The sequence below is a fragment of the Lagopus muta genome, chromosome 7, assembly GCF_023343835.1.
Source record: "Lagopus muta isolate bLagMut1 chromosome 7, bLagMut1 primary, whole genome shotgun sequence".
Classification (NCBI taxonomy): Eukaryota; Metazoa; Chordata; class Aves; order Galliformes; family Phasianidae; genus Lagopus; species Lagopus muta.
Genome location: NC_064439.1, coordinates 4,320,928 through 4,345,186, shown reverse-complemented (window position 1 = coordinate 4,345,186; position 24,259 = coordinate 4,320,928). Strand labels below are relative to the sequence as shown.

Here is a 24,259-nt window from a genome sequence, read left to right as displayed (position 1 = left end):
GCTAGCGCCATGAAAGCAACACTGCCTGAACATCAGATTAACACCTGAACAACAGTTAGGAGTGGAACACAGAATGAAATGCTCCCAGCTAAAGGCGCCCGGAGTAGCTGGAAAATGAAGTGAGAAACAAGTAGGAGAGACGTATTTGGAAGTAATGCATGAAAACCTCTTAATGAAAGGTCCAAACAATATTGACAGATAAGGGAAAGGAAATGAGTGCCTGGGTCCGACAGCCTGAATAATGCATTCTCAGTGAGTCATCGCGACTGTTTACCCCTAAGACTGAAGCATCAGTTCCAAGAGATTATAAGGAGCCCCCGTATTCCCCTGCTCTGACTTTCATCTGCCTTGTAGCACCCTCTCCCCTTTCTCTTGCAGCACTGATGCAGCCACCCCAGACTTAAAAGAGGACGTGAAGTTACTGAACAGATCCCAGAGCCTTCTGCTCATCAGACAGACCTTCCAGCCCTGTTTGTCCCCATTCACAGAAACAGTCTCTCCAAGGGGAAGCCCTTTCAAAATGCAGTTGTTTGGACTTAACACCTTGCAAGCCAGAGGATCTTTAGTAACCTAAACGGCTGAAGCACTGCAACATTACTACAGGCATATAGCCATACATATCTGCATATAAACACACTGACAGCCAGCACAATACATCCTCCTTGAATTGATGGGGGCATTTTTACCCAGTCTGCCCAAACACGATTAACCAAAAAAGAATCAGCATCCAAAAGTCAGAACTTCTGAGAAATCTGCATCATTCCAGGCAGGAATTTTGAGCATACAGGCTGGAATGTGGAGGAAATGTTAATTCCCAGGGAAACACGCATTTCTTTTTCTTTTTTTTTTTTTTTTTCATGGGAGAAATAATTTGGATGTCCCCAGGTGATTTCTCAACATCAGATGTGCCAGAGAAGGAAAGGAGTTTGCACTTACTTGTGGTGTTGTATTTGATCCCATTGAAGAACTCCGGGCAGGGTCTCTCCACCAGTTTCCCCGCCGAGGCTCTGGGCCAGCAGGTCCCGATCTGATCCGTGGTGGCATTACAGTACAGACCTTCAGAGTGAGAAAAAGAGACAGAAAGGGAGAAAGGAGCAGCTGAGAAAGCACACAAAAGCAACACACTGCATCACAAAGCAAACCCAATCGTCGAGCTTTTCGGAGCCCTGCGCTAGGTAATGTTTCCTACCATGAAAGCCCAGGAAAGAGATAGAGAAACTCTCTAAAACAGTCTCTTGTAGATCCAGGAGGCTGCAGTTGACATCAAATTCTTCTAAGATGAACTGAGAGATGGTCACGTCCATTATTCCCCCGTGGGGCTGTAGGGCTGGGTCAGCCTCCTTTCCCCCTTATTCTGCTTTTTTTGTTGTTCCCTCTCCTTTTTGCCTTTTCGGACACGCCAAGCTGCGGACACCCAGCGATCCCTTGCAGCGTGCTGGCAACTTGGCTGAGACTCTCCGTCTGCCTGCGAGGCTCAGTGCTCCGAGCTTTTCTCGGCTTTAAACCAGCAGCTCAGGAACCAATGGGATGACGCTGAGCGCGGAGTGAGGGGTTTGCGTCTCCCAGCCTGGTTCCCTGCTCTCGCAGCTCCCCGGTGCCGCCTCGCATCGCCGGGCTGCGGTAACGCTCCGCTCCGTCCCACCCCTCGCACACCGGTGGTTATTGGGAGCATCAGAGATGGACGCTTCTGCGAATCGGAGCCAGGGGGAAAAGGAAAAGCCATCACAAGCAATAAAACCGCATTTATTTTCTTTTTTTTTTTTTTTAATTGGGAAAGCCAAGGCGACTGCTGCCTTTCGGTGCGGTGTGCGGAGCTGAGGATGAGCAGAGATGCTTGGATAAGGAGTGGAAAAAAGGGACCCGGCCCAGCAGATGGGGTGCTGGGTATGCCCGGAGAAAGAGGCTGAAATAATAAAATGGGGTGCTTTGGTGGAAGGGGGAATCAGAACAAAGGGGCCTGGAGTATTAAAACAGAGATCTCAGTGAGGGAAAAGCAGGGCAGGTGGACTGGGGGGACAGTGGGCTGGGGCAGGGCACTGTGAGTGGGGCACAGTATGAGGAATGGACTTTTAGTGGACCTGAGGGAGCTGGGGTTGTTCAGGGTGGTCAGGAGGGGGCTTCAGGGGAGACCTCATCACTCCCTACAACTCCTGAAAGGAGGCTGTGGCTGTTGCTCTGCTCCCAGGTAACAGCAATAGGATGAGAGTTGATGGCCTTAAGCTGCATAAGGAGAAGATCAGGTTGGATATTAGGAAATGCTTCTTCTCAGAAAGAGTGGTGCTGCAGTGGCACAGGCTGCCCAGGGAGGTGGTGGAGTCACCATTCCTGGAGGTGTTGCAAAGCCATGGAGATGTGGCACTGAGGGATGTGTTTGGGGCATGGTGGGATGGGCTGGGGTTGGACATGGAGATGAGAGGTCTTCTCCAGCCTTAATGATTCTGTGATTCTGTTTCTCTGATTAAGGGGACAAAGAAGTGAAGAAAGAACACTGGTTTCCAGTGGCTGGAAGAGAGCAAGCAGTTTGGAAAGGGTGAGTGCTCAGACTGAGCCAGAAGCAGGGGGAAGAGATATGGGCAAGGAAACCACGGTGCAGGGAGGGAGGGGTGCCAAGGGCTTGAGAACCTGAAGGCATTGTGGAGAGATCTGGGGAAGGGAGAGGTGAGGGTAAGCTCAGAGGTTTGGCTGGAGATGGTCAGAAAGCTGGACCTTTTGGAGAAATGAGAGCTCAGTGGGAACCGGGCAGCCTGGGACATGGTAGGGAGTGGCTTTGACCTAGCCAGGCTTTTTTGGCTTCTGATACTAGGATATGAGGAAGCCTTTAAGAAAAAAAACCCATGGATTTGCTGAGGAGGATCATCTGGCACCATGGACTCAGAAGAACCTTAGGAAGCAAATAGAAATCTGGCTCTTAATGGGGAAAAGCAAAATAAGTGCATGCCATAGTAGCAGAAATTAATGCAGAAACTGAAGATGAGGACAACAAAGAAATTTTGACAGAAAAAAGGGATCCAGCAATGGACTTCTGTTTGTTTACAGTCTGCATTCACAGCTTTAGAGCAGACATGGTGCTTAAACTGATTTCTAAGCAATGGTACAGAATTTCTGGTAACATCCATCTCCCACTCTGCAATGGCCTGGATCTTCCTGGTGATCATCCTTAAGACTGAAAGGCTTCATTCCTCACTCTTCAAGGACAGAAAGAGGAATGTTATCCAAAGAAAGGAAAAAAGTACACTTGGGCTAGAAAGACAAATAAATTGCCAACATGCACTGATGAGAGAACTAGCCAGAAAACGATCCTGCCATCTGGGAAACTGGAGATTTTTGATCATTTTCATGGATGGCAATGCAAGAGAGGGAGAGAGTTTTGGAATGAGTATTTTTTGCTTTAAATATGCAAAACCAACAACTGCCCCAACTACCCATGCAGCACGATGCTCTGAAACAAATGAACGAAGCTCTGTCCAGAGCTACAATCTCCTTCCCAAAGGAATGTTCCTAAAACTGCAGTCCTTTCTGAGAAATCTGCTTTTTGACACATTCACCTTCATCAGCACTTCCAGACCTCCTCATCCCGCGCATCACTAGGCCCAAAAAGCAGGAGAGAAAATGTATTCAGCATCATTCACACACCACCACAAACATACTGGTTGTCTCAGAGCAGGGCTTGTGGAGAAAACTCTATTTTGGGAACTCTGGAGTGAGAGGTGCTCCAAACCTCCGAGCAACTCACAGGGATCTGTCCCTCAAAGACCTTTTCCTGTTGCTTCTGTGCAGGGCAGAGTCACAGAGCCTGGGCAACAGCCTCCATCCCTCACCTGCTGCCTGCACCGCATGCTTTCCCACTGCTTGCACAGCACCTTCTGCACCGGCAGCAACATCTTGGCTGAAGGATTGGGGCAGCAGAGCTTGATGAGCTTTTGGAGGAATTAATCATTTTCTGAATTACCAAAAGAATGACAGTTTCAAAAGCTGAGCTACTTATACATTTGGTAAACCCTTCACTTTTCTGAATATCGCCCTGTATTTTCCAGCAAAAATACGTGAAGATTCTTCAAGTGGTTCCAATATTACAAAGGCTGAGCTGCCTTTAATTTCAAAACCATTCTTTATGGCACTTAACACCCCTACAAAAAAGCACTGAATTAAACTAAATATATTTTCCACAGTGAAGAAAATGGTTTCTTCATTTAAGTCAGAAGAGCTAGAGAATTGATCCAAAATGATTCTCCCTTCCATCTTCTCAATCCAGCTACTTGTAGAAAATCAGAAGCAGTACATCAGGTAATGCTACTGTATTACATATACTGAACAACAACAAAAGCCCTCAAAAATAAAGCCGGATGTAATGAAAAAAAATGTCTTGGAGTAAATCTGGGTGGGGAAAATAGCTTCTTGTTTCTTGGTCTGCAAATTAGCCCCTTCGTTGAATGATCTCTCTGCATTTCTACCTTGGGCTCTTCATGAACAGCTCCTTTTGAAAACTCTCCTCATGTACAATTAAGTACTGAGCCACAGTTTCCCTCTGGCTGGATCTGGTCAAATCATAGAATCATAGAATCATAGAATGGCCTGGGTTGAAAAGGACCACAATGCTCATCCAGTTCCAACCCCCTGCTGTGTGCAGGTCACCAACCAGCAGACCAGGCTGCCCAGAATCACATCCAGCCTGGCCTTGAATGCCTGCAGGGATGGGGCATCCACAGCCTCCTTGGGCAACCTGTTCCAGTGGAGACTGGAAAGTGACCGACAGCACTTCTGGAAAAGGAATCAGCTCTGCTTAAGAGTGAGACCTACACTGCCTGGCTACAGAAGTCTTTGTATGCCAGCTCTTGCACTACTTCACATACTTCAGTTTCTCACTCCCCAGCCAACCCACATGCAGTAGGGTTGCACGGCTGCTGTATCACCCACCTCCCTCCCCACTGATGCTATGAGCTCCTTCCCATCTATGAAAGCTTTCCTGTGCAACAGCCTCTTCCACTGTGCAGCACAATAACTGGCACAAGAAATTCACTTTGCCCATCGAGGCACCTCGTTACGCCACTGCTTTCCCTGACCTAGTTCAATAGACCTGCACATGAAAAGCCATGAACACTTTATGATGGTTATCACATTCTCAGTGATAAGGCTCAGGCGAATCTCAAAGGTTTCCCTACCGTGGTTTTGATGGAAAAACAGCAGGCAGAGAGAAAGATGAAAGAGAAGAAGGAGGATGAAATACATTTCTTATTTGGGGAACTGAACTATTTAAATCCTGAGAGGCCAACTGAGAGGCAGAACTACAGCTGATGGCAGAAATGCAGGATCATCAACTAATTCCTCACCACTCGGCTGTTGTAATTGGGAGTTTAGTGCCTACCTTTGCATTTGCCTACCTCTATGCTTTTTTTAATATAAGGCAGAAGGGTTTCAAATGGCACAAGAAGTGTCTGCTCACCTCTTCCTTTTCTGTTTGAAAAATAGCCCAAGAATCCTTATTAAGCGATGACATTTCAGCATGCAATCCTAAAATTAGTGGGACTACTCAGTTGGGCAAGGAATACAAGATCACACACTTTAAGGAAGCTACTGATTTATCAGAGGGGCTTCTGGACCATAAAGTTCCTCAACATGCACTGTAAAACGGATCCAACCTCAATATCAAATGCAGCAACAACGTGGCCATAACCTGGTAAAGTCCTATGCTGTACTATGGCTTCTCACCATGAACTGCACGCTGTTTGAGGACAGACTCCTAAAGAAACCATTTCCACTTGGTTGTGGATGCTCCATCCCTGGAGGTATTCAAGGCCAGGCTGGATGGGGCCCTGGCAGCCTCATCTAGTATTAAATGTGGAGATTGGTGGCTCTGCCTGCAGCAGAGGGGTTGGAACTTGATGATCATTGAGTTCCCTTCCAACCCAGGCCACTCTGTGATTCTGTGATGCTGTGATTCCCCTGTAGAGTACAGCTCTTCTAATCAAAACCTGGTCCTTGCTGCATGTACTTGAGATGAACACAAAATGAGCACAGCTGCAAGTTATCGCATGCTAAGGGGAAGATCAGCCATACAAATGAAAGCCTTCATTTCAGTTGATGGACTCATTTGTTAGAAACAGGGGACAGCCTTTTTTTGCTGGGAATATGATTGTAGTGAAGAAAGACAAAATTAAAAAATGCAGGTTTGTGATGATGAATCTCTCCATATTCACTGAAGTTGGAAAATATTTACTGTGGGCGTAAAAAGATTCTAACAGCATAAATAATAAATGACTTCTAGCTACACATTAATGTATTTCCTCCAGCACATTAATACACTTGTCATTCTCTACAGCTACAAAACCTGTACAAGTGAATCATGTTACGAGACACTGCAGGGAGATTATAAGAACACACAAAAGAACCAACCTTGACATGCTCATGTAGTGCCAGTGTTATTTTTTTAAGTGAGCCGCTTCAGGTGAATGTGCAGAACACCACACTTTGCACAAGAGCACAGACACATTCATTTCACAATAGCTGTGATTTTATGCAAGGTCAAATTCAGGGTCAGTGTTTCACAGATAAGAACACAAAGGACCCATTTTACATCCAAGGGCTGCTCCAGAAGTAATGCCTCCTATTTTATTACGTTGGCCCGCGATGTCAGAGGTGGATGTTGGTGGGATGGCAGTAGAGGTTGAACCTTCCCACCAATATTTCATTGCAACATTTTGTTGCTGTGAGATAGATGGCAGCAGAGGGGCAGCCTGACTGAATGGTGTCTGACATGGAAGTGCGTATGAAGCAAACAGATGGAACTGAATTCCTCCATCCAGAAAAAATGGCACCCACTGACGTTTGCTGATGCTTGCAGAATATTTATGAAGACCAAGCAGTGGATGTGAGCACAGAAAGGCAGTGGCAGGTGCATTTCAGCAGTGATGCAATCACAGCAGCTGTGAAACATTGGCTCACCTCCACTTTGTGTCTGTTGTAGTTTCCACAGAAATAAATAGGAGGCATTACTTTCAGAGCAGCCTACATTTGTGTGTGTGTGTATGTGTATTATATATATCTATATATTTAAGCCTTTCAATGGCCTGGTCCTCTGTTTGCAGTGTAGGTATGTAAAATAAAATAAAAATGGGGTTAGGTCATATCTTATTAGTCCCACTTTCTTTAGGTCAAGTACAATGGGATCACTGCCACGTAAGCATGGATTAAGGGGTCTTGCCTTGCACTTTTCCTTTCAATACATTCAGCAGTAAGATTTCTTGTGGCATAATTCAGGCTGTGCCAGTCAAGCTTTTGCTGCCCCTGCCTCCCACTCTGTTTTAGCGTGATGTTTTTCAGTGCATGCTAGGAAGATCTGAGCAGTCATCCTGTAAGTCTCAAGTCGAAAGGAAGAACAGAAAGAAGAAGTGGAGAATAATAAAATTCTCTGAAGTCAATCTCAAATTTCCTCTGAAAACGTACAGACACTATGCATGATAACTGACTTGGAAACACTCTGTTCCTCTAAGTGCCCAGAAGTACCTTAGCACTGTCCAAGTCAGCAAGGAACAACAACAGCAAATTTGCTTTTAGGCCATTAGGTCTCTTGCTGTGTACCTCTACTCAGGTTACTTAACATGAGGCTGAACAAAAATTGGACCTTACACAAAAGGGAGGATGCCCACCATCAGCACATCCCCAGGGAGACTCACTGTTATTGCTTAGGCTTTAACATATATGAAGAATTTGTGGGCCTTTCCCCCATAAATGTGGGAAAGAAAACACAAACAAAGGGCAGATGAGGTAGCCTTGAGAGCAAATGAAGCTTTCCTGCCAATGTTTTGGTCCTCATTGAGCTGTCAAGCCTACGGCATCCTCTCAGGACACTATAGAGTGTCCTCTTTATAGCTCACAGAAGCTGGAGCTCGGCCTATCTATCAGTTTTGATTGGAATTAGCCAGAGTGTCCATGAGGAGAATGATGAAGAGCAATCCAAATACGTCTCTTCCCGAAGAAGCCATGTTTAAAAACAGGCTATAAAACATAAGCTAAGTTGCCAGGCAGGATATTGCCTGAAAGCCACAAGAAGAGTCTCATCTGACCTACTAAAAATACTAGGCTGTGGAAAGGAGAAGAATATTAATCTGCGTTTTAGGAATAAAGAAATCAAAAGCCTGGATTAGGTTATTGGGGTTGCTAAGAGCTTTCTACATATATTGACTAATACATCTTGCACATGTGGAAAGAATCTTACAGTCCCCAGCGAGACTTTCCAGTTGACCAGAAACCTGTATTGGCTCCTTTTGTCTTCCCCGAAGTCTGAAACTAAATCTAATTTTCAATTGGTTCTGCTGGGAAGCAAAAAAGCAGTGGGTGATCTGCAGGCAGCCTTGGAAGTTCATCGTGCTTCTGTCTTCTGTGCAGAGCTAGTGGTATTTCATAGCTTCACAAAGGTTGACTGGCATTTGAAGACTTTATAACTGCTAAACATACAGTATTTCAGAGGCACTGTTACATAGAAATTCCTAATTATTCTCCTGTTAGTATTTGGATATCCTAAAAAACATTAGGACCTTCCTCCAATGGTCGATCCATGAACACGTGAGGAGAGAGTCTCCACCCTCTCAAACACTACAGATGTAGAAAAGAAAGGAGGAAAATCAAACAAAACAGCACAGGACAGCAGTTTGTCCAAAGTCACACAAAGGTTAGCAGAAAAGGAAGGACAAAAACTCTGGAATGGTTTCATGTCACATCTCTTTGGTTTCTCCAGCACAAATATCTCCAGAGGAGCCAAACAGCCCAGGTTTCCTTTGCAGCCAGTGGAAAGAAATAGAATTTTTTTTTTGTAATGAAATTCACCTGATCTATTGTTGTCGTCTACTTTAGGATGAGATTGATTTTGCCCTCAGCTCCATCCAATGCCCTGCAGTCCTCACTGCCTGAAAGGGAATATATAGCAACTAGGGCTGATGTAAATGTCTACATTTAGTCCAGTGAGTCCCATTCCAGATGCCTAGAACACAGGCCAAAATGCTGCCAAGCCAATTCCCAATGCCCCACAGCTCCTACCCTCATTGAGTTTGGGCTTATTATCTAATGGGAGATCAGACCAACACAATTTGAACAAAACACATCATGAATAATGAGGAAAAAGTGTCCTGCTACGACACTACTGTCACAGTGCCAGCAACATGCACGTATGTCTTACAGATGTCATGGTCTCATATTGAATATAATTACGTGTAAAAAGAAATGCACACACCACGAACACTGTAAAATAGATTTGTATCAAGCTGCTTTTTGCAAGAGTTTGAGGACAGCCAGCAAGCAGCAGAGAAAATGCCTAGGAATTAATCAGAAGAAATGATGAGTGGTCATGTCCATTTCAGAAAGTGAGACAGTTCTTAGAAACATCATTCTGCCACAGATAGCTATGAAGGATCCAGTCACACCAGGTAGAAGGTGGGATGATGAGGCATGAAAAGTGGATTACAGCAATAGCATTAAGGTCATGTTAACTGAGGAGGAGGAACCTCCTCATTTGTGATTTGAGAAGCACTCCTGAGCTGCTGCTGTATGAGGCTGCAGCCCCAGAAGAACGGAATGGATCAAAGAACATTTTCTGTGCCTGTAGCATTAGCTTGTGCCTGTCTGCAATCTGTGACTCTTGCTAACTATATAATTTCAGATACCTTCTGGGATAACAAATCCATCTACTTTGCTTCAGATCTTTCACTAGCGTGGACTTGCCATCCTTTACCCTTTCTATGAACACAGATAGTAATTTTGATTCTGTACCACAGCATAACTCAGGCCTTGCATCGGTATGAGCGGGATAACTGAGAGGTCCATGACAGCAGAAGGATCCATCTCACTTAGTTTCAGCCATCTGAAATGTGGGTGTCTAGACAAGGCAGTGTGTCTTGGCTCCTCAGCTGGGAGTTGGCTACTTTCACAGAATGATGCTCCATTTAATTTTGAGACTAATATTTTCTTCAAATTCATAATTCTTAGGTGTTCTACTAAGCAGGATGTAATTCAGCCCAAGAAATGATTAGATAAATCTTTATTTCATACAGAGCTCTTCCATTCCAATATATCACATACCTGATACAGACATTGGAGCTGTAGATATATGACAGATATTAAGCATAACTTGAAGAGGACAAATCACATAGTGCAGTACAGAGCACGCCAAAGCAGAAACAAAAATGGCTACACTACCCTTACACGATAAATCATATTAACTATTGCTCATAGAGATGGTTCAATGGTGGGGAATTCCAGTGAAGCACACACGTAACGGCCATTGACTTCAGGAATTAAGGAGGCATTTCAGTGCCTCATAAAATGAATGTAATTTGTTGATCTAGGGCTTAAATGCTGCTTTAATTGAAATGTACATGTAGGTGTTCAACTCTGACGTTTTCCATTAGGCTTTATTTGCCTTGTATAAAGCTTACAGAAGCTTTCTATTCTGAAGCATAAGTTTAGAGCCACTCGTAAACCAACCGAGTCTGTTTTGCAGGTCAGAACTTACGTAGAAAGAATTAACCTTGGAACAGGGTTGAAAGCCAAATAAATAATGTTTTTCTGTTCTTCTTAAGTATTTAGACAGAAAGCTCAGTCTATAGCTGGTTATATTGGCACTGGGTTTTTATCAAAGCCAAGGATCCCCAAGGATTCAATGTGAAACTGCTGAAGATTGAAAGAAGGGCTATCATTAAAATAGATGCATTCTAGAATAGATGTAAAATACAAGGAACTGTCATCAAGTGAAATAACTGAAATTGTGATAGTTGTCTTAATAACAGGTGCAGAAAAAATTAATTCTGGGAAGTGTGACATTTCTGATCTACGTGACAGCACAACTGTGTTTCTCTCCCCATGATGCCTTAATTTGTTTTGTATTTGGTAAACTGCATGCCTCAACCCAATGAATATTAAAGAAGGATATGGGGAAAACACAGAACATTATGATTAAATATTTTGTCATTCATGTGCTTTCGCACTGCATTACAAACAGAGTATAACTTGTATTACTTCTCTCATGGACTCATTCATTCTCCTCGTTTACCTTCCAGAACCTCCTTCCTCCAACCAGAAGAGTCACTCCTGATGGTGCTAAGTGGCAATTATCAGAGGCAGACGTCAAACTATGTGGACTGATGTCTGGAAAAGAACTTCTTCCAGCAGCTTTCTTCCAGCTAATAAAACCATCGGAACCATCACTTATAGCAATATCACATGCAAGAAGAACCTGATCACCTGATCATCTCAACTTTGCCTTTGGGAGGCTATTTAATGAAGAAATAATTATTATTTGATTTTTTCTTTGCAAAGAGATTTTTTTTTCTGCAGCTACTGCAATGTCAGTACTAAGAATTACTTCGGTGAGGACCGAGTTCTCTTCATTTTCATTTCCTGTACAAAGTTATTAAATATAAAACCTATTAGTTCATCCCTGAAGTATTTTCCCCTTTATGCAAACAAGCTCTCCTAGACAGGAATGATGAATGAGTAAATACATACCATTACACTCAGGGACGGACAGAGCATGGGTCAAGTGCTATGGAATTCTTCTGGATCAAAGGCACCAATGTAAGCAGGAAATAAGTCACCCCTAACAGAAGTGGAAGTCACTACCTTTTAAATATGTAGCACATATTTCTCTCCCCAGCTCCTAGCCTTGTTTGGCTCGCTGCCGTAGCAATGCTGACTTCTTTTGCTTGGCCACTGGAGGGCTCTCCTAATTCTCCATTACTGCAAAAGCCACGTTTGATTGAACTTTAACAAGGTTAAAAAGGAAAACCTGTTTATAGTTACCTGGATATAAAAACACAAAACAAAAACAGGAGAGTTCATCAGTTCACATGAAGATCTGCATGTGGACAAAGTGCACTGCACTTCCCCTTCTTCGGCAGCAAAAAATGTCACTACAGTGAGAGAGATGAATTTTGCTGGACGGAGAATTTCATTTTACACACAAGATTATCAACCACAGAAGCGATGATGGGTTTGAGATGGACAGCAGCCTCATCAGCCAGTCCTTCCCATACCACATCCTTCCGCTCTGAAATCACTGCACCAATCAATTCATTTTTCAACCAAGTGTGCTTTCAGACCTTTGTCATCTGATTTCCAATCTATTTCCCCACCTTGAGACCCATCACCCCGGCTGATCTGATATTTTTCCTGATGGAAACAGTGATGGATCCTTCATCTCATCCTTCTCGCATTAACACTCGTCCCATGGAAAGAGATCACGAAAGGCTTTCATTCCCCTGCTAAATCCACACTGCCATGAGAACCTGCAGACTATTGCCAATTGAGCATTTCTAACAAAGTGTTGCTGTTTTTCCCCTCCCTATTCTTTTTTCTTTTTTAATCCAAAGGACTGAGTTAGTTAAACCTAAATGATCTTAGGGAAACAGAAGAATTTGTTAAATCTTTTGTTAAGAAAGTGTATCCGATGCCAAAATACCAGGCAGGCAGTTTTGTCCATCCCAGAGTAATTATTGGGGATGGACACAGCCTTGAGATGAGGGCAAACCAGTGGTATAGCCCTGCTTCATTCTGTTTTACCCTATTGTAACTCACAGCTCAACCAAACTCTTACATATACTCTGGGTTAAAATCCCTCTCCTCTTTTCCATTCCCCACTAAATGGAAATCCTGTTAATGTGCAGAGAGCACAGCAGCTTTCACAGGCCTCACAGGAAGTTGTGCACTTCCAGAAAGGCACCCTATACATCCAATACATATGTATATACAAATATACACGTATATATAAATATAAATGTATTATGTAGATACAAATTTGTAGCTATATATGTATTATATATACATATAAAACCTCTCTGTTGAGTTTCCTAGCTGCAGGACTACTTGTGGTCTCTTCTCCTATTCACCCAAACACTCTGCATGTGACACGAGTAAAAAAGGCCAGAATCTGAAGGAGTGTGTCCTGAGAGATCAAGAACCTTTCATCCATCTCTTACACATCTGTGGAAGAATGTAGATTTTGACATTTTTTCTGCCATTGCTTCTCTGAGTTGCTTTGGATGTATTCAGCTGTAAGGGATAAGCCGCTCAGCCTAACACATGTGGTAGAAAACGTTTTATTTCCCTTCACTCAGAAGAAATGGCTTTGAATAAACAGTTCTATGACTAATTTTATCAAGACATTCTAACACAGATAGGAAAACTACCCATAATGTGAGAAAATTGGTATTCTTGGCATGTATGAATCTGCTTCAGTCTTTGAACACAAGACCAGCTAGAGTTGGGATAAAGTTTGCCAGGTGACAGACCATGCAGGCAGGAGAATAAAGATGCAATATCTGGAACAGGAGTTTGTATCAGTTTCAAAGGCTTTTCCAAAATCTGCAGTTTCCTGAACAAACAGGCGGATGAACTTATCCTAAATGCCAGTATGAAATCAGGAATGTATCTCTGTTAATCATTTCTCTGTGCTTGGACCTGCAGTGAGTGCTGTGCAAACACAGGATACAAGTTCTGGGTGAGAACACTCCGACCAAGCAGATGTGTAGATTCTGCCTGCAAGCTGAAATAGTCAATGAAAGAAACAGGAGCATCTGGGCATGGTTCATCACATTGCAAAGTGTACGTTTCAACCAGATGGATGTGTAAATGCACCTGTCATTGCCTATATAGAATCATAGAATGGCCTGGGTTGAAAAGGAGCACAATGCTCATCCAGTTCCAACCCCCTGCTGTGTGCAGGGTCACCAACCAGCAGCCCAGGCTGCCCAGAGCCACATCCAGCCTGGCCTTGAATGCCTGCAGGGATGGGGCATCCACAGCCTCCTTGGGCAACCTGTGCCAGTGCATCACCACCCTCTGGGGGAAGATCTTCTGTTGTGTCTGACAATCTCAGTTCTCTACACTAAGCATAGCTAAACTTAGGTAAGAAGTGTCCTTTGTCCACCCCGAGCATGAGCACAGGTTACTCCTCCAGTACAGACCACTAGGGTTAAAATTCCAGTCCCTACTGAACTCAGTAGGAGAGCATTCCTCCACCAGAAAGCCAGGGTGTCACCTGAAATAAACGCCTCTGAGACAGAGATAGGAGGAGATCAGCCCATTTCACCCTCTTACACGTAAACACCTAAGAGCCTCCCACCATAAAACTCCTCAGAAAAAGAAGCAATCTGCACTTCTTAGAGGAAAATACTGCACCTCTCCAGAAGATCTGTACGAGACTATATGCATTATGTTCTATGCATTATGTTCTATACAACTCTTTGCTGGAGGCAAAATCTGCATAAAATAGAAGGGACCAAGTCCATAAAAGGATTAATTGATGGATGCTGCTCACACTGATTCTCCTCTGAGTTACAGAGGATGCAGTTGTTCCAGTTTAAAAGTCTGTGGAGCAGCTGCAAGGGGCAGAGGAATCTCCAGGCTCCCTCAAAGCAGAGAGGGATCAGTCTGTAGACTCTTCTGAATGATTTCTGTCACCCTAAAGGAGATCCTTAAATTGGGTCAGACAAATTGCCTTCTAAAAGTCACTCTTAACCATTAACTATATAACTTATACCTGGGCTGGCATGCTCCATGGGACACGTCTGCACTATAAATCTTTAAAGCTGGGGACAGGGATGCAACCTGTAGGGATAATGAAAGAAAAATAAAGCTTTGGAAATATTTCCCACAAAAAGCACTCAAAAATATCCAGCCTATGCAAAAGGCTTGGGCTTGGGATTTGCTGCTGACTCTGATTCTATTTGTGTGGAAAGCACCTTTCAACTGTCAATACAGCCCATCAGTTTGGGAGTGGTGCAATTTTAAGGGCATTGGGGAAGGGGTGCAAACCTCATTTAAGCTTGTCCTTCCCAGTTTAAATACAAAGGGAATGTAGCAGGCTACTGTATACTAGTCTATGAGAGACTACAAGTCTCATTGTCTGAGGAATAAAGAACATTTCTCTTCTGAACATGTTCATATCTACCCAGTGTTGATCTCATTTGGCTTCTAGATGCTATCATAATTTGAAAATGAGTAATAACAGTAGTTTCTCTTGTGCCCCTGAATTTCTAATTGGGTTCCCAGTCAGGCTGTGGATGCTCCATCTCTGAAGGCATTCAGGGCAGGTTGGATGGGATCCTGGGCAGCCTGATGTAGTGGTTGGCAACCCTGCCCACGGTGGGGGGCTTGGAACTAGGTGATCAAGGTTCTCTCCAACCTAAGCCATTCTATGACTCTATGGCTACTGGCCTAGAGAGCTAGAACTTATATATACTGGGTGTACATGGATTTGCAAAGAACAAGGAATAAAAAATCAGGATTTCCAAGCCAGCTGCAGCAACGCAACTGGATGTTCTCAGTTCCATAATGAGTCACAACTGCCCGTTTCTCTACCGATACAAAAAGGGATTTTGTAATGATTTTGGAGAAGCTTATCTGCATTTTAATGACCATTACAACTCTCAGAAGCTAGAAGTATGAATAGCACTGCCCTTGAGACCTCAAGAGAAAACGAACATTTCTCAACTACATAATCTCCACTACAGAGTGCTGATGATAAAAAATGGTATCTTTTCAGGATTAAAGTGCATTTCTTCACCATGAATCATTGAAAATGATCTTCAGTGCTACACAAACTGTGGAAGCAGGACAGAAGCCCACAGCAATGGAGAAAAACGTTGAATCACTTTTAGAGCTGCTTTTACCACTCTTCCTAATTAATCCCCGCAGTTTTTCAGAACAGCGTTTTCCTTGGATAATTACTACTCAGTTTCTGAAAGAAACACCGAAATACATGGTCCAAAGGTTAAAAAAAGAAGATTTGTATGATACCTTAATAGCAAAGAACTGATTGTACCAGCAAGTGGCTAGAATTCATCTCACCTCATTTCAGGCATCCACACTGGAGGGTGAGTTTTCTCCTGCATACCTTACAGTGTAGAAATGTCTCAGACAAGTCCCACTTGTTTTCTGACTAGGCATACATTAAAGAAATTGCTTTGAAAGAGGTTTGTTCCATTCCTGGATCAAATGCAATTCTTTTAATAAATGGATTTTCTGAAATTTTCAAAGCAAGGGTGCTTGTTTTTTTAACTTGTCAAAAGAAAACATTTAGATTGATATAAACATAGATTTTTTTTTTCCCCTGTGGCACCAATTGTTGAAAATTAAACACATTTCTAAGATCAGTCAATATCTGCCTGATTTAGAGATAAAACTGAAGGAAAACATTCACCCTGTTCTCCTTGCCATTGGGAGTCAGCAGACTTCATCTCCAGGATGTCTCTAGAATAGAACTGCTGAGCTCTAGAGGGAGTTCCACCACTTCCAATGCTAACAGATGCAAAGCCCACCAAATTATTACTGGTCCTTTCATGGTTTGCTGTTCACTCCACCCATTTCATATTCTCACTGGACTCGGTTGTCAACAGGTGAGTCAATGACTGCAAAAGAGATGCGGTCAATCAAGACAAGGTGAGCACAGTTTGAGAAGTCTCCACCTTTTCTGAGAGCTGACAGTAAGGCCATCGACTTGAATGAAGAGCAAATCGTCTAAATCAGTTTCAGAGGGTAAGAGGAGAGGGGAAAGGCCTTGTTTAAAAGCAACCTGTAACAGCAAGTATGTATCTGACTGTATCCTAAATAAAAATCCTGCTGCTCCTCTTCCAGGCTGACATTCTGGTGTGTTTTGTTTGTTGAGGGAAAAAAAAGCCAGTTAAGTAAGCTCTGTTTTCCTTTATGCACACTTGAAAGATGCTTCTAAAATCTTTTCAATGTCCCAGAAAGAAAAAAGTCTTCCTAAAGTTAAATTTGCTTTATTCTCCTTTAGACATCTAGTAGCAAACAGCAGCATTAACAGAGTGGATTTTTTTCTCTTAGATTTGCTTTTGCGTATGGGGAATTTCATGCTATCACTGCCTTCAGCATTGATGCTGGACATTCTTAAGCAATGGGAATGGATAACACTCTGACACTAATTGTGTTATATTGTACTTGTGATCCTTGTGGGATCATACGACTCTATGATTTAGTGTTTGGGAACCCTCTGGTACACTGGAGGAACTGAAAGAAGAGCACTGAATGCTCACACTGCCAGCATTTACTTTACATGGCTTTTCTGCAACTGTGTGTTATCATTTTTAATCTGGGTCACATTTAAAAACTGATTTGTTGGTAAGATTGTGTTTCAGTGCTTCTTGGTACTTCTTAGGAGAATCTGTTTTTAAACACTCTGCCATGAAATCAATTACTGAGAATATCCAGAAAGGCTGGATGTTGTGTTGAGGGACATGGTTTAGTGGGGGCAATTGGTAACAGGTGAACGGTTGGACTGGATGATCTTTTAGGTCTTTTCCAACCTCGGTGATTCTATGATTCTATGATTCTAATATTGCTTTCTCAGATCTTCCGAATGTTTCAGATTGAAACTGTGACCTTAGCATAGCATCCTGTGAGAAGAAATAGAAATTTTTATTAAAAACACTTGATATGATATATAAAGCAGAATTAAAGGATCCATATATGGATGTTTTTGCCATTAGGTTTTTTTTTTAGTTTTTCAATTGGGAAATCTGATCAAAACAAAGTATTCCCATGTGCTGCAACACTGAAAACAAAAAGTAACTGCAAATGCTGACGGTAAGCTAAGACACTCAGCAACAGATTCAAGCCTCCTGAAACCTCAGGAAGAGTTAAAATGTGCTCCAAAATCTGCAATGCAGACCAAAACTTAAGTATGCTTTGCTTGTTTCATCTGTAGCCTGTGGAACTGCAGAAAAACTAACAGACAGCACATAATACTGCACGCATTTTTTTCTTCAATTGTGCTTTCTCAAATAAAAGGGATGCATGTCTTTTGTTTTCTTATGGATGTTGACGAAATTGTAACACAAAAATAGAAGGCGTAATCATTTCCACTGTGTATGTGTGTGCTGATGCCCCTCAGCACTCTGCATTCCTGCTGAAAACGTTCCCATAACTCTTCAAGTTAGGGAAACATTAGCCAAAAGTTTGACAACATAGATGGCTATTCTCATTTTAATTATTTTATGAAAAAAATCATTGCTTGTCCTATAAAGTACATGCACTGAGCTACTTTCTGCTTGGAGATTTGTGTCTTTCATAGTAAAGGAAGATATTTTGTAGCAGCCCGAAAAACCACGTCTTTCCTGCTAATACCAGTTTTACATTGGGTTCTGAGATGGCTTCCTAAGAAATTAAGTACAAAAAGAAGAGCAATCAATCAAAACAGCATGGGAGAACACCAGCCTCATTTCTGAGCCAATAAGGCAGTCTCTCCCAAGGAAAAATAACATGCAGTATATATGGTGCTTGCCAAGTTCACCCGGTGGCTACTGGAGGAAAGGCAATTAGAGCATCTGACATTTATCATTCTTCAAATGACCATATATATACAGATATTATCATATCGTAAAAGCAAAGCAAATTGGTCGAATAGGACACCATCCATCTTTGGCAGGGATTGTGGTTTTAGCTTGCTAGTTCACATTTGAAAGATTTGATACTCAGTGGAGCATGGCTGCACACGGAGGGAGGATTAACCTAAAGATTTCATCCCCGTGTTCACAGTGATGAACTCACAAGAAGTGTCCTCGCGCAGATTAACAGTGAAACTGCAGATGTATTTCCCTTTCAATTGTTAACTATTTCCCCTTTACTTACACAGAAGGCAGAAAGTAACAGTCCTCCACGTGTTGCTAAATCACCTCAGGGATGCTTTCAAAGGAAGAAGGTTCTTAGGAGTATGATTAATTTCCTGTAACCCCAGGTACTGCAAAGTAGACATATGCAGCCACGTGGGCCTCAGGCTGTCTCTATAATCAACGAAGAACCCAGGCTTGTTTAAAAGACCAGCACAGCCCTACTGGTCCTGACTGAAGCTCCAGCTGCTGCAGCATCCCATCTCCAACAGCAGCCCTAAGTGGGTGCTTAGGAAGAGCAGGAGATGCATAAGCACTCTCCCATCCATCGTACTAATCTCAAGGGATTTTCTGAACAGGATGAGCTTTCTCTGCTACAGGAAACCTCTGTGCATTTCAGTGTTAGCTAGGAAGATACTGGCTCCTGAATGCTTGGCCTTACGTACAAGAGGCATCTGCACAAGACAGTTTAAAGAGAGAGCCTTGCAATGCAAACATTCCCTGCACTGCTCGTGGCAGGGTGTTAGGAAGGACAAACAAACCCGCAGACAGGCTAGCAACTTCATTACCACACTATTTAGAGTGATGGAATTCAATTCCTGCAGCGCATTAATGGAGATGAGATACCACACAGCATTTACACCTTTGGGAATCTGTTTCTCATTTGTTTCCTCTGTTAGCCATGGGTACGTGTACTTTAAGTATCTGAATCCACAAACCATCCTTCTGTCTAACATTTATGCACCAGAGTAATATCACTCAGCAGGGTGCATCTCCAGTGCCTGAGTCTTCTTGCATGAGTAAAGATATACACAGGGCAAAGCGGTTGAACAGTTCAGGTCTTAGAGGCTTACATAAATTCTGTTAACATTTTCCATTATCTTTTTCTTACGGAGCCAGCTTGCACACTTTGACAGCTTAATGAGTAAGATGAATGTCTGGAGGGGAAAAAAAAAACAACAAAAACTTGCACAGTTTTTATTTTGTAATGGAATAAGAAAGCCAAACGATTTAAAGCTGGAGCTTTACAGGTCAGCTTTGCATTTTGCCTAGCTTTAGTCATTAGCTATTTTTTCATATGTGGAATAATGCAATAAGATGCCCCGATCGCAGGGTTGGAGGCCAAGGCAAATCAATTCCATGCTTAACAGATTTTATTCAGAAAAGGCCAAACAAGTTGATGCAGCAGAGAGCTAAACAAGGAAGGATGAGCTGTCAGATGCACCTTTACACTAGGTGATGAATGCATGCTGAATCTCTAATCCATTTTCTGTATTCACTTTCTAATCCACAGTAGGCCATGAAAACATCAGTAAGTATGAAGCATCATATCACAGAATTATAGAATGGCCTGGGTTGAAAAAGACCACAATGCTCATCCAGTTCCAACCCCCTGCTATGTGGGTTGAACCACAACCAGCAGCCCAGGCTGCCCAGAGCCACATCCAGCCTGGCCTTGAATGCCTGCAGGGTTGGGGCATCCACAGCCTCCTTGGGCAACCTGTTCCATGTGACACCACACTTCCTCAGTCCAGCCACTGTATTGTCAAACAGTATTTCTGAGCACATCTTTTAATATAGCAATGGCAGGCAGCAGAAGGTCCCCTTGTTTTTAAGCTTTTTGGTAGATACTGGTAGATAAGGCAGTGCCAGCAGGTACAGGTTCGTACACATGGGCCTAAGCCACATAGGAATTCTGATTAAACCTTCACACAGAAATGGATGGAGCTTTGTCTCACCTCAATCTGTCTCTACGGTGGCCCTGACTGTGCCTCGGGAACACTTCTTCACAAGCAGCATGGAAACACCAATTTCCCAAAAGCAGGGAGAAAAAAGGCAAGCCAGCCACCGGATGCCAACAAGAACACATTCGGAAGCCCATTCCTAAACTACAGAGCCAATACCAGAGTCTTGATCATTCTATAGAAATCAGAAACCAAAAAAAAATAATGATTTCCTATCGTAGACCACCTCTACCATTTCCTAATAATAATTACCACGTTACACTTTATGTTTTAGAAATCTCATGAACCACCCATCTTCCCAAACAGTGCAGTCTGTGGTAGCACTGTTGCTCTGTGGCTTTGCTCTGTGGAATGGCCACAGTATTATTTCCCTTCTTGGAGGGCTCATCAATTCACAAACCCTTCAGAAATGTGAACTGAAAGGACAGCAGGTGTTCTCATGTAAGACCAGATTCAACGTGAACAGAAAAAGCACTACATCTGTTCAGTAAATCTCTACAAAATGAGAAGCTCTGCAAAGTGTATTTTTATCTGCCAAATGTAAGAAAATATCTAATTTAGAAACTGCACTCGGCAAATGGTAGTTATTGTATCAAACGTGTAAATCTGAAGATTTAAGCCTGGTTGATGAAGCATGGTGTTGTAGCAGTCACTACCAAGCATTTGCTCAGAACATGTCACACAGCAGTGACAGATCCAGGATTCAGATATGCCAAATAATACATCTCAGTGGCACGTCCCCACTGTAACACGTTTCTGCTTATGGGCTCTGCCTGTGCTATTTGCATTTTGCCCTGTTCCTTTTCCATTTCCTTACCCTTCACTGCTGCATCTCAGGCTGGCAGCATGGAACCTCCATGCCAACGCCATCAGACTGATTGACGTCAGTGCTTCTACTCCTCAGTGGGATCATGGGATCTGCCCTGACTTCATGCCATCAGCAGCCCTATTCTACAGTCAGACCCACATACCCAGCACCTCTGTCACTCCATGCAGTTGTGCTACAGATGTTTTTTTCTTAGCCAGTTCAGTGCTGATGCCGTTAAGAGACTTTGCTGATGAAGGTGTTTGGAGGTTGCTGCCTTCCTGCATAATGCAAAGTCCAAGGAAAGTGATTACTGACAGTAAGGTTGTTGATAGTTCGTTCTAAACCACTTCTAGTGTAGTTGGTCCCTCTTCTAAGTCAAGGCTATTTCACTGAGTAGTATACAGAGGTTCTGCACAAGTGCCCATATATGGGGTCAAGGCACTGGAGCAAGTTCTTATTAAAACACATTTTCACATTCAGAATCAGAGCAAAAGTCAGATCACAAACTATAGGGACTCTTTTTAAAAGTGCAGGAACAAAGGAAAAACAAAACCCCAATCTCTCTGTGTTGCTGTCACCACTGTGATGGCTGAGAGCTTCACAGCCTCATTTCAGGCTGACAGCTTCACTGCCCAAGCAGGTTGTGGATGCCCCATCCCTGCAGGCGTTCAAGGCCAGGCTGGATGTGGCTCTGGGCAGCCTGGGCTGCTGGTTGGAGACCCTGCACATAGCAGGGGGTTGAAACTAGATGAGCATCGTGGTCCTTTGCAACCCAGGCCATTCTATGATTCTGTGATTCTATGATTTCTACAGCCCAGAGATGAATTTTGCAGTGAATTTTGGAAGAACTGGTCAGTCTTTGGATATCAGGGGCAAGTGTGGGAAACTTCACTCGCACATGTTTTCACATCTCACCCATAAAAATGTTGCCGAAAACAAGACTTCATTTATTTCTTCATTTATTTTAGCAGTAAATAATCCTTGCTGGTGGGACACAGACCTTGCTGGGATGTTTGCACAGTCCCTTAATACCTAAGAGTTTCTGCACAACCTCAGCCTTGAATTGACCCAGATTTGAGAAATGTAGCATTTTAAATTATAAGGACCAGCGACAACAATATGAATTGTGCAGTACTGCACGCTGCACTCAGCTTTATTTTGGGAAGTACAAACAAGCAGCACTGGACTAAATGCCTGGTATGTCATATGAGGCAGTGAGAAAGTAAACCACCATCATCGCCTCTATTTAAACAGTGCCACTGCAACATCTGAAAATAGGAAGTGCTAGGAAGTTCACTCATGTCCTCAGTTCAAGGTCTGCTCGAGCAAACGCTGTTGTTCAAGGTTAACTTTATGCCCATGAGCAGTAACTGAGTTGTGTGGATGTGACAAAAGCATGTTCTTGAGGGCCCAATGGACAGACCATGCTCCAGCCAACAGGCTGAAGCACCAGGAGCACAAAGCAGACTATAAAATAAATAGCTGATCCAAGTATCATCACGGATGGAAGGGCTCACTAATGCAACCTGCTGGGAAAATCTGAAGGGAAACTGTGAGAACTGCTGCCATGCCATAACTGTGGAGGGATATTTAAAGATGCAATCAGGCCAAACTTTCTGTTTCCAAGAAACTGAGTAGGGCAGTGCACAGAAATAAATAACCCCTAGAGCAATGGGTGTCTCACCTACGCCATTTTGGATAGGAAGCCAGTTATAGAATATGTTTGTCTGTCATGAAACTTCCATTTGCTAAAAGAACGATTGATTGAAACTGACTTCTAAAAATAACAATAGTCAGCCAAGCAAAATCTGCAGCATATGAGCATTCATGACAGTTTTCCTCGGTAGCCATCATCTTGTTAGAGAGTATTTCATATGCGTTTCGAGCTACAGATCTGGATTTAACTCCCATTTTGCGGGCCACATGATGTATGTCAGACCTCAGTGAAATTCCCATGTGGAAATGCCTACATAAGGTGCCTATATGGAGTGGAATCTCTAGTTCAACTCATCTAGCTCACCCAGTACAGTGAGAGTCAATGGAGATCTAAGGAAGGACTCGGATGACCACACGTAGGCACCCAGTGCCACCAGATCCCTGAGACATTCCTCCAGCCAGCAGCAGCTGTTCCAGAGTCTCTTGTGGGTTCTGTGCCATATCTGCCAGCCCCACAGGTCTCAGGTGCTCTAAAGCATCTCAGAGGGCACCAGGACACTAAATCCAATCCCAGTGACAATAATGGGAGATCAGACACTTAATTTACATGTAAATATGAATACCCAAGTTGATAAATCTGTGAGTTGAGCCCCATCCCTGAGTCCAGGATAGCCCTGATGAGAGCATGCTGGCTCCTAACCACGTGCACTTTCAGTTATTACCTTTTGCTCTCAAACTCCCAAGCTCACTATCCTTCCAACAGGCTTTGAGCTTGCCTTAAGAGAAGGCCTGTGTTGCTCTCATTCTGGAAAGGAAAGAATCTGGATGACAAAGAAAGTCTTCTAGACACAAACGAGAGAACCCTTTCAAGTTACAGCAGCACAGATAAAACCTCCCTAAATAAAACCTAGAAAACTCAGATTTTGTTCAAACAAAGTTCCGAGAAGACAGAAATTATGTAAAAATGAAACCGCTCACCATGTCTGCAAAGTCCATTTTCTCACAAATAGTTACAAAAATTTGTTTATAGATGTTTGCACTTGTGACAAGTTCACTGAAGCATATCCATCTAGGGACATAATCAAGGAACTAAAAGCATTTAATGAATCATCAGCTTCAGAGTGGGAGAAACACTGTGCTTAGTATCAAGTGTTCGTACCTTTTCTGACCAAAAAGGGTGGGAAATCATTTTCTGAAGATACACTTGACGATTTTTCATGTTTAAAATAAAGCTTTACAATTATGTATATTTTTTTTTCTTGTACATGAATATTTCAAATTGAAGTTAAGAGAAATACAGTGCCTGTAACAGAGGTTAAGTATTTAATTGGTTCTCCAAGTAAAGCCTTCAAATTTTCATTTCAACAAGAAACCTGCATTTTAGGATGCTGCTTCCCACTTCATGTGGTTTTGTCCCCACTCTACACAAACGTACACAT

General features: G+C 42.9%; 1 protein-coding gene across 2 annotated transcripts in view; it reads right to left on the bottom strand.

The window, feature by feature from the left end:
- Nucleotides 1-24,259, bottom strand: part of CRHR2 (corticotropin releasing hormone receptor 2) — a 129,897-nt gene that overhangs the window by 91,149 nt on the left and 14,489 nt on the right. The window contains exons 1-2 of one of the 2 annotated variants that reach the window (XM_048951718.1): nt 1,190-1,646; nt 937-1,056 (exon numbers count right to left, since the gene is read on the bottom strand). In XM_048951718.1, the coding sequence (XP_048807675.1) occupies nt 937-1,056; nt 1,190-1,304 (235 nt within the window). In that variant the 5' untranslated portion in view covers nt 1,305-1,646. Of the gene's footprint in view, nt 1-936; nt 1,057-1,189; nt 1,647-24,259 lie in introns of those variants that run through there. The other variant, XM_048951717.1, reaches the window with a different exon arrangement.